Here is an 11,845-nt window from a genome sequence, read left to right as displayed (position 1 = left end):
ATGGGGCAAAAGAAATTAACATTTGTCTCTTGAATACTTCAACTATTAATTTGAGAAAGAAAAGGCATCTTCTATATAAATTCTCATGATCATAGAGGGGCGCTATACAGAACCCTCCATCTTCAGCTTTTGTATGCTGTCCACTAGTTTTAGCTAAATCTATTTGTTTTCATCCTTTCCTTTCTAGTTAATCTTAAATCATGTTCCTTTTTTAGTTAATGTGAAATCATGTTCCCTTTTTTTTATCTATAGGAATTGAAAATAATATCATGTGATTTACAATAATTCATGTACCTTGCTCAATCAAATGAGCTATATCCCCTTGACTAAATCATATTCCTTTGAATTTGAAACCTCACCCCACTATTTCTTCTTCTCTGCTTAATTGGGTTGTCTACTATGCGTGTCTGCATATAACTAGAAATATGCTATGTGCTGCTTTGGTTCTGTTAACATCATGCTCTTTGCGTACATAGATAAAATCATGTTCTATTTTTGAACTACATATTTTGTATTTAACTTTCGGATAGAACAATTGTCATTAATTTATTCAGAATTCATCCATTTTAGGTCTGGTGTCCATCATTGTGTGATGCATTAGCATTAGTTGCGTGCCTCAGTACTATTGATCCCATGGTGATGACTGATGAGTACAATACTATGTAAATATTGAGAATTCTAGAGAAAGAATAGATTGAAAATTGATCTGGATAAGAAAGAAATTACATTTCACAGCATATATATAGTGTGTGCCAGCCAGTAACTATTCGAATTGTTTCAACTACTTGTAGCTAATTTAATAATTGAAAATAACATAAACAACATCATTTGATATTAGTCATTATGAAAAGACTAATAACAAATAAAAAAATTATCAAAAAATAAATACAAAATTCACAAATTAGGGACTAAAAAAGATATCAAGAATCAAGAATAAAATTATTATTTTATTAGAGATTTAACAAAAAATTATTAAAGATCAAACACAAAATTCAAGTATTTATTAGATATATTCAAAACATATTTTAGGGGAAATTTTATCAACAAGAAAAAACTATGTAAAGGAAAGGATAATTACTTCTTGCACCTCTATATTTAATAATGGTAATCAGTTCCTGCACCTTATCTGAAATGTAAAATTACATTTCAGATTAGTCTTTCAAGGATGTAAAGATTTAAGTTGAAAGCTTAGAGAGGTTAAGGAAGCCATAATGGAGGTGAAGGAAACAATTGTCTAATGGTTTGTATGCTTAGTGTTATTTTGAAAATTTATTTAAATATATTCAAAAATAACGATTATTTTGGTCTTATTTGAAAGAAAAAATTGAATGTAGTTAAATAGTTAAAATATAATTTTGAATCTTTTAAATAAGATGAGGTATTAAAGTAAATTTTTTAAAATATAAAAGATCATTTTAAACCTTATAAATAAGATAAATGACTAAATAAACTTTTTAAAACATATTAGACCATTTTAAACCAAATAAATAAAATAAAATACCAAAATAGTCATTTAGTCTTATTTTAAGGGGTTTGGAGCTTTGACCCCTTCGGGTCAGAAAAAAAAAATCTGGTTCTTAACTTTTAAAAAACCGGATTCGGAAAAGTTTTGATGTTCTGTACATATTAGGAGTTAGGAATTGCCAATGCCCAATGGTACCTTTGTAATATAGCTATGGATGAATCATGAATTCGCAAATAAAGAAGAAAAAAACTTTATTTAATTTCTTTGTTACGCACTTATGCTCAATAAAGAAAATTCATAAATAAAAAAATCAAAAAGTTTAACCGGCCAAAATTTAAATTAGAAATTAAAAATAAAAATCTGAAAAAGTTTAGGAACCAACAAATAATAAACCCAAAATTATTTTTCTATAGTCATCCACTAATCAATCACGGAGGATATATTATTATATTAATTATCTTAACCTTTTCGTATGTCACAATTTTGATTAATATAAAAGATTATAGTACACACGCGTAGCCTTTGTGACAACAAAAGAACTAAAAACGTCCCACAGTCAAAGCCTTCAAGATTTGGTTCTAAGATCATTGCCTCATAAGTTTGTTTGCTTGCTTCGTTGGGTGGTAGAACTAGTAGTATTAGTGGCTAAGCAATGACCCAATAACTACAACAAAGTTGATTGAAGTGGCTTCACCTAACAATGAAAATGAAGGATTCGATTATTTGACATTGGGGGACAAAAAAACATCATTTCCTTTAAAGTGTTGCATATTGAAAGAGCTTTCGGGGGAATATTTCATTTGGAACTTTCCCAAAGGGCATAAAGTAAGAGGTGCCCACTTCAATTTTGTGTGCATTATTAATTAATAAAACAATGAAATAATAAGTGGCTTATCCAGAGAACCGACCAAGTCCATATATAAGCTGACTATTACCAACTTGTTTTTTCTTAAAGTCTCATTTTTAATGAATACTTATTAGTAACTTCTTTTACAGTGTGTTTGATTTAAAGAAAAGAGTGTGAAGAGATTTTAATGGTGAGGAAGAAAAGGAAAAAGAATCTTTTATTTGGTTCAAGAAAAGAAAAAGGGAAGGAGAAATCTCAAACCTTTTTTTTTTAATTCGTAAGTGCAGAAAAAGAAAAATATAAGTGATATCCTGTTTTACTTTTATAATTAATTAATAGAAAGGATATAAGTTAAAATAAGATTTTAGGATAGTTTAGCCCCACAATTCAAAAGTTATAAATATTTTTTCTTCTTACCAAAATTCTATAGCATTACAGGAGAGACAAAAATAGGAAAGAGATTGTTATTTTTTTACACTTTCTTCAAAAAAAAATTAAGCTTATATACAAGGCTTATTAAGAAAATAAATCTGGCCCAATCCAATAACAATAAAGTTTTTTTTAGGATCAATAACAATAAAGTTGGATCATCATGTTAAGTGTTTTCTTTTACTGCATCATGTTAAGTGTTTTAAAATATTAAAAAAACAAAATACAAAAAACTACAAAAATAGGAGGGTTACATATTAAGTGTTTGATGCTTATCCATTTCTAGTTTATCAATGCAACTCAACCCAGTATTTTTAATTAGTTTAAATGGAGTTAGGCAAATGGACAGAACTCATAAATCATAATCACCCCTACAATATATATTGAATCCGGTCAAACGGTGCTTTAAAATTAGGGTTGGCAACACAAGCATAGTGAGATGCTTCCACAGAAAATTTAATGAGAAAGGTGAGGTGGCCTAGAGACTATAGCCACCACAGCTGCAAGGTTCACAAGAGATCAGAGATGTATTGTTGAAGGTAGCTGAAATTTTCATCACTTGTTGCTATTCTAGGAAAATAGTTTATCATTAAGCTTCATGAGCCACCCGTGGAATGCTGAATATGAGTGCATGAATCTAACCTAATTGGCCTACAGATTATAATTATTGATTCACACATTTAACCATATCATTCAATGGTACTATAATGACCCTTTCATAAGATCGTGATACTAATTGTGACATCTCTCTCTCTCTCTCTCTCTCTCTCTCTCTCTCTCTCTCTCTCTCTCTATATATATATATATATATATATATATATATATATATATATATATATATATATATATATATATATATATATATATATATATATATATATATATATATACACACACACGCAGCACATAAAGAACAGTTTTGATAAAAAAAAATGCTACTTTAACAAATATGTAATTGATTAATTCAAAGTTTAAATTTATATTTTATAATATACTTTAATTTTTGTTTTAATCCTTATGTTCTTGAAAAAATATTTTTTTAATTCTCGTAATTTATAAACTTAGGTTTTGGTTCCAATTTTTACCCTATTTATGTTTTAATCCCAAAAAAAATTGTTTTTTTTATTTTTATAGTATATAATTAATAAAATATTAATAGAATATAATATTAAAACATAATATTACACTTTAATTTATGGTCATAAAATTATCATTAACAGCTTGTTAGGTAGGTGACAAATGGTGGAAAAATAAGAGATAAAGAAGAAATAGGTAAGAAGAAAAAAGTGGAGTTATTTGGTTGTGCAAAAATAGGTGGGAAGAAAAATAAAAAGCTCATACCTACACTTTTTTTTATTTCCTCGCTCATATGCATGAAAATTACAAAACGCTTGTGTTTCCCTCATTAATGATCAATTACTATCAATTATCATTTAGGCATAATCGATTATAGTGTTATTGCACCTTAAAGTAAGTATTTGTTTTGTTATTGATTATTGATAATTGATTATGAAGAAAAAAATAAATATTTTATTTTTTATTTTAATGATATTAAGTATATTCATGCATGCTATCATTTAATATTTATTTCGTAAAATATTATGAGAACATAATAGGAAAATATAATACAATTTACTCTTCAATTTATGGTCATAAAGTTACCATTAAAAGGAGATAATGTTACGTACAAAATACCAAATTCTTTGTAGTTCAATTAAATCAAACTTTAGGAAAGCTTGCACTCACTTCATTGTTGCCTTTTGCTTTGGACCTATGTTCGCGCGGGTACACAAGGACACAGTTTTAAAGCCAATCTTGTGTATATGCCCTGTTTTGTTTTTTATTCTTAATAATAACACTAAAAATTTTCGTGCTTGTAACGGTGAAAGATTAAGACGACACATTGTAACTAAAAAGGGTAACAGCTTAATTAATTAAACTAAACTAAACTTACTTATTCTAGAGGCTCACGCAACTGAAAAATGAAACATACTACCACTTAACCCAAAAAACAAAAAAGAGTTCATAAATTGGCAATTCAATGACATTAGATAAAGAAGATTTCCTTCTCACGTTAAATTCGAAAGTTCAGTAATCTGGGATTTTGAAATCCAGAAGCACCTGATTTGATTTGTTAACTAAAATTCCCGTATCTGTTTGGGAAAACAATCCAATATTGATTTTATTAGTGACATTGGCAAAGACATAATAACACATAAATGTTTTGATTTATACAAAGATTTTGGCAGGTAGTGTTCTACGTGGGATTTTTTTGGAGATGTCAGATGTGGATGTAGTTTACCAGACCGTTACGCCTTATTTAGATTGAAACTTTAATTAACACGCATGCATTTTGATTAGGTCGATCAAATTTGCAAGAGTTGGAAACAAGTTTAATTATATTTTTACTTTAATTTTTGTATTTTTGGTAAATTTTATCCCAAACAAATTAAATCAGTGAATTTTATTCTTAATTTTTAAGAAACTTGTGAATTTTATCTCATGTCATTTATTCATTAAGCACAAAAGTTAGAATAAAATTTTTCAAAAATATAAAAAAAAATTAGGAGTAAAATTTTCCAAAAAAAAAATTAGGTGTAAAATTTATAAAAGAAAATAGAATAAAAAGTGTAATTATGTTAAGAATAAATTGATGGAGGATAAAATTTGTTAGTTTCTTAAAAGTTTGGATTAAAGTGTAATAAGTTAATTTGTTGAGAGTAAAATTTGACAAAAAAATAAAAAATTAGAGATAAAAGTGCAATTAAACTTAATAAATATAGAAAATCAAATTTGCTATTTAATTTTTTTTTCTTCAAATCTAATCCCTTTTGGATATACAAACAATTGCAATGATATAAAATTAATAATTATAAAAGATTATTAATTGTATGCATATTTATTTTCTTTTCTATTTTTGGTAGGTGGAGGAAGGAAAGAAAAAAGAAACAAGGCAACTAAAGGAAATAAAAGTACTAAAATGTGCAAGATACATTACTTTTTGCTCATTAGTTTTTTTTTCCAACACTGTTATTTTTTATGAAAAATAGTAATAAAAATCATAACTATTGATGGCTTTTGCTCGTTAGTAATTAAAATTTTTCTTATTGTACAAAATTAATAAAAATATTATATATATTCATATAATTCTTGATAAAATCATATATATATATATATATATATATTCGTTTCTAATCTTGATAAGCATATCGTCATATATAATATATATATCAAATTCCTATTACCTAAAGCACCAAAGAAATGCAAAAACAAGTCGTTGATCTATTTTCTGTTGGCCACATTAACATTAATCCCTAACAAAGAACTAATTAGACTGATAATAACATATGTAGATGTCCAAGAAAAAACATATACGTCGACGACTCACGTGTGTTTCTTTAGTGTAACAACTAACAACTAGTATGACAAGACATGTGACAAATTAACAAATAATAAACGATGATGACAATTTTACGCCAATATTTTCTATTGAAATTTCTCGTAAATAATTAATTTTATATTATTATTAGTGACTCACTTCATTGACTAGAACACTGAGTGGAATACGAGAAATAATATCATTTTCTAGTTCAAAAACTTACATAACAAATTAATACAGTTAAAATTAAACGACATAGTTACTTAGAATAATTATAATAATTCATAAATAAGATTAGAAATTGATAATAATTTATTTTAAAGTGACGTAGCAAACTGGAAAAAAAATCACCATAAAATTTATCACATAAACTCCTAACAAGTTAAATTTTTTTAATGGTATAAAAAGTTTATTTAGGAAACTACGTAAATGTGTCCTACACATGTCCTACACATATGCGCGCGTGTTCTGGCAATAACATTAAGACCTTATTTTCCTTGTGGTATGTAACCACGTATAACTGGCTTTGTCCTTAGGAAAAAGACACCCACATAAATGTGGGATGCACAAAGTACCCATTCAAAAAAAAAAACACTTCACAGTGGGATTACTATGTATTATTCAATTGCTTAAATGGAGTATGAGTGCGGAAAATTATTTTTGAACATAGGATAATAAAATGTTATATCGTTTAATTTTGGAGTATATTTCTAATATGCACTGATTTTCATATGAAAAAAATAGAGACGATTTTTTTTCGTTTGACATGATTGTAATTAAAACATTAGACTTTTCAGTGATTGATACCTTAACGTATTTTTATAAACTTCAATCCTTTAGATCAAACATGAAATTAATATTTAATCGGGATTTAATTACACTTAAAGTCTATCATCTAATCCAAATAAAATATTTGGTCGGAGATGGAATAATTATAAACAAATGTCAAATTTTTATGTTAAAATTAGAAAACTGAATCAGAAACATGTGAGTGTAATTTTATCCTACAGAGATACTTGCTGGCTCATATGTAGGTTTCCTTTGCATTACTTATGGATCAGCCAACTAATCCTTTTCTTGAAATGGTCCAAATGGATCTATCATCTTACTTAAACACTGAAATGAAAAAAAAAATTGAAGAAAAAATAGAGAGAAAAAAAAAAACGAAAGAAAAAGAAAAACAACTGTCACACTCAATCCAGCAATTGACACGTGAATTTTCTAATTTGAGTGCATGTTTATATTTTATTTTTTTTACATTTTGTTGTATAAACCGTAATGCAATAAGAAGCCAATTATTGGTTTCTGTGACTAATTGGCTTTCTCACTGGAAAGGTACAGATGATGGAACATTTCATAAACATCCAAAGTAAAAGAAAAATCAACCAATTTTTCCTCTCCTCTCACAATCCGTGTCCTTCTCTTCACATAAAGCCTACCTACTAAACTGGCAATAAAATGAACATATAAAAGTTCTACGAATGTTGTTGTAGTTGTAATTTTTTCTCTAACAAAGCAATGTAACAATAATTATTGGACATTTCATATTAATTATTGAAATAATCAAAATAATATACAGAAGTGGAAGGTAAATATGGCCTGATGAACAAATTTGTTGAGTTAAGTTGGACTTCAAACACAAATTTTTAAGATAGTATTAGAATTTGTCATAATAATTAGTGTGAAGGAGTGTGTTCTAGATTTCCCATGAAGTAATGATATGACTAAAATAATATATACAAATGAAGAAAAATCTTCACTTCATATAATAACTTTTAGGTTGGAGTCAAGATTAAAACCAAATTTTAAGAATAGCCACAAAACAATGCTTGGCTAGTTAGCTTGTCAACGTCTCTTACATAGTTGAAGGTAAAATGTCCACCCAAGCAAACATTTTTGTATGTAAAATCAAGAAACAAAAAAAAATAGTAATGGACGTTTGATTCCTCTTGGGAAAGAGGAAAGGGAATATCAAGTAATCTCTCTAATTTTGGACAATCTGAGAGAAAAAAAAAAAAACATCACACTTAAAAATCCAGCCATTAAGTTTTCTTGTTTTTTTTTTCTTTTTTGGTCAATGGCCATTTAAGTGTGTTTGGTAGTATACTTGATTTTGGTATTATTGATTATAGTTTTGAAAAAAAAAAAGTCCCCAAGAATCATATTCTGTTCAAAATTCAAATAGTATTAATTTGGAAGTTTGAAGACTACACACTACACAGAAAGCACTTTTGTTGAGCAATAGCAAACATGGGAGTACACTTTTTTGTGTGTGCAGATAAGTTCATCCCTTTTCAGGCGTGCGCCATCCTCACAACCTCACATATATATATCTAGTGCATCTCAGTGATCTCACACTCATCAAACAAAGCACACTAACCCTAATTAAAAAGGAAAATGCCACTAGACAGTAGCCTTGTTCACAAGCTACCATAAATGGTGTAAAGTCAACAACTACGATCCCTTCAATTTTGCAACCTCTTAACCAAAAAAGAAAGGGACCATATTGGGAGTAACAAACTCCTTCACATCCAAAGGCACACTTCTCATCTTTCCCAAATCTTCCATTTGCCCAATTGATTATAAATTAGATTAAGGAATACAAAAGCTCACACATCCAAATGCACACTTTATGATCTTTTCCTAAATCGTCCATTTCCCAAATAATTATGAGTCAAAATTAGGATTGAAGAAATCCATCACGTTCTTGATTAAACTAAACCTAAAATACTACTGCTACAAGTTTTGCTTTTACGCCGCACGAAGTAAAAAGCCTCGTTTGGGTAGCAAAGCAAAAGACAGAACAACGTAATAAGCACGTTTTCCTGCCCTTTCTGCTTTTAGTCTTTAGAAGCTGGAATTTTGAAAATATTGCTTTCATATTAATTGCCAACGCGTTCATTGCTGTAGCCAAGAAGCCCACAAGCACATGCACTCATCAATGCCTTTCACAGCTCTCTGTTCATCCTAGCCTCACAAAAACTTTTAGATTTATTTTCTTTTTGCTTTGCAGTTTCTGCTCTTGATTTCTTTCGACGTAGTTTTCGTAATTATATGCTCTAAAACCGAGACATGTTATTAAAGGGGGAAACAAACTAATCTCTATAAGCTTCAAACTCATAATTAAATTAATCTTCTAATTTGTAGTTAATTAAGGGGAAAACAAAAAGGGACAAGATGATTGAGTAAGATTTCAAGTGTTATGGATGGAAAAAAAATAATTAAAAAAGAAAGATTTTTTTCTACTAAAATGATTAATTAAATTTCTATCGTACCAATAATATAGTATATGAAAAAACATTTTTTAAACAAAACAATAATGACACTAAACTTTCTGAAATGCTTGACAAAGCACAACATCATCTTCGGTCCAAACAACTACTACTAAACGGTAAATAAACAAATACAAGGGCCCTAAATCAAGGTCCAAAATCAAATTATTTAAATGGCTATAGACAGAAAAAAAATTATATAACAGGCCCTGATTCCATTAAACCTTGATCAAATATTATTAAACAAATATACCGAGTATTTGGCTGCATCGTCTTGCATGGTCAAATCTTGTGTCAGCTCCATTCATATGAACACACTGATCCATAACTTTTCCAATGAAGAATACAAAAATGTAATTCCAAGATGAATGAGTTATGAGTATATACAGAAGTAGGAACAAAATTGGTCAGACTAATGCGAAACTTCCGTAAATAAATAAATAAATAATAATAACATGAATTTCCTTATCATTATTATTATTTTTTTCCCTAAAGGTTTTATTATTTTTCTTATTTATTATTATCCTAACTATTAACTAACAATCGCTATAGACAGAAGAATCCACCACAGACGAACAAATTTGCCTCATGATGACATAATTAAGGTCGTGATTACTCACACCACGTTGAACCATCGCAGAATCCGAAAACGACGTCTTTGAAACAGAAGAAGAAGCACTTGCAGTTGTTACCTCTGGTATTGACTCGGAAGAAGCTATCAAATTAACGTTCTTATTTTTCAACACAAACTCGCTCCCGCCAACGAGTTGACTCAGTACAGCCGACTCGGTCACCGAGTTCTTCTTCTTCTTGTGCTGCGTCGCGGCGCGGACGATCTCCACCACCGCCGTGCCGGAGAGTCTTCTTACGCCGCGAGCGCCACCCATTATAACGGATGAGACGACCGCACGCTGAGTTCTCTTCCCGTGTTTTTCCGTTTTGGTAAAGAGAACGACCGAGTCGGGGCTCCGATTCCTGACTCGGCCGAGCGGGTCTTTGAAAATCAAGAGACTTTTCACGTCGGCGAGCATGACGTGTTTGAAGCTGCGTCTGACTCGGCCGAGTAGCATCGGGTAACACGCCCATCGCCGGAGAGTGAGTGGGACTTTGTCGAGGAAACCCGAGAGCGAGTTCTCCGGGTCAAGTTCGGTGGCGTCAAAACTCAGCACCGATCCGTAACTCAGTGAGTCACGGGAACTGTTTAAGTTAGTTCTTGTTTTGGGACCCCACAGGGGTTCTCTTTGTTGTTTTTGTTGCAGTTGAGGTTTGGAGATGAAGCGATTTGGGTCGAAGGAGGATTTGGGGTGTTGGCGCCAGCGCGTGGAGTTGAGGTGCGCGTGGAGGTGTAGCAAAGAAGAGAATGCGGTGTTCTCTTGTTGAATAACGGGGGTGAATTTGAGGGAAGAGGAAGGTGAAGGGAAGAGGAAAACGACGTCGGATGAGGAAGTGAGGGAAGAACGGTGGAGGAGGCGGAGGAAGAGTCGGAAGTCTTCGAGTGGTGTTTCCTCTGCCACGTGGCAGATGAGGAGGTCGGTCATGGATTTGGTGCCTCTTCGGTGGAGAGTGCCCATGCGTTGGAGCGCGAAGTGGTGTGGGGTGGGTTTAGGAGTGGGAGGGGGAGGGGGAGGGGTGGGAAGGGCGTTTGGGAGGGTGGAGAGAGTAAAAAGGAGGAGCGTTGTGAAGAGGAGAAGGAGGCAAATAGAGATAGTGGATTGTGCTTTGGAGAAGAGAGATTTGGAGGGGGAAGGGAAGTTGAACATGGGTTTAATGTCGGTGTTTGAGGTTGAGGTTGAGGATTTGTCTTGGGGGAATAACACCAGGAGCATACCCATGCCACTGCTGTTGTTGTTGTCGCTGTCTGACTTTGCTTTTGTCATTGCTGGTTGTTGCATTGCTTCTTCTTCTTCTTGGTGGTGGTGGTGGAGTTCTCAGACTGTTGGGTCATTTGCTTCACACAGATTTTGATGCCACCACGGACTCAACACTCCCCCCTCTTTCTTTATCTTTTTTCACTTGCACAAGCACATCTCCTACCAATATACTCTACTACTACTACTATCCCATTTTTTTAATAAACGACAATTTCAACGTGTGTATCTCAAAAGGACTGCTTTTATTCATAACAGAAAAATTACAGACAGTAATATGATAATGATCAGATAGGACTATCATAAGCTTTTATTTAAATAATACATAAATTATCTCTTTTATCATAAATTCATACCATGTATTCTTGGAGGAGATGATGAATTTTACGTGTATGACCTTATGATTAGATTCATAGTGAATCTAAAAAAAAAATTATAGAAATATTATTTTAGGATAACAGTTAAGAGTTTAAGACCTTAATTATGGTAGCATCAAATTAAAAAGTAGATAAATATTAAGATACAATAAATAAATAAATAAATATATATATATATATATATTGTTTTATTTTATATGTGAGATAA

At 30.8% G+C, this 11,845-nt stretch overlaps 1 protein-coding gene across 1 annotated transcript; it reads right to left on the bottom strand.

Annotated features, from left to right (window-relative positions):
* Window positions 1-9,615: 9,615 nt before the first annotated feature.
* Window positions 9,616-11,461, bottom strand: LOC114406714. The gene has a single exon (XM_028369491.1). The coding sequence runs from the start codon at window positions 11,282-11,284 to the stop codon at window positions 9,929-9,931; it is 1,356 nt and encodes a 451-aa protein (XP_028225292.1). The 5' UTR covers window positions 11,285-11,461; the 3' UTR covers window positions 9,616-9,928.
* Between the last annotated feature and the right edge of the window lie 384 nt (window positions 11,462-11,845).

The sequence above is a fragment of the Glycine soja genome, chromosome 3, assembly GCF_004193775.1.
Source record: "Glycine soja cultivar W05 chromosome 3, ASM419377v2, whole genome shotgun sequence".
In the NCBI taxonomy this organism is placed as follows: Eukaryota; Viridiplantae; Streptophyta; class Magnoliopsida; order Fabales; family Fabaceae; genus Glycine; species Glycine soja.
The sequence above is the reverse complement of the archived record's forward strand: the minus strand, read 5'-3'. Positions and strand labels throughout refer to the sequence as shown.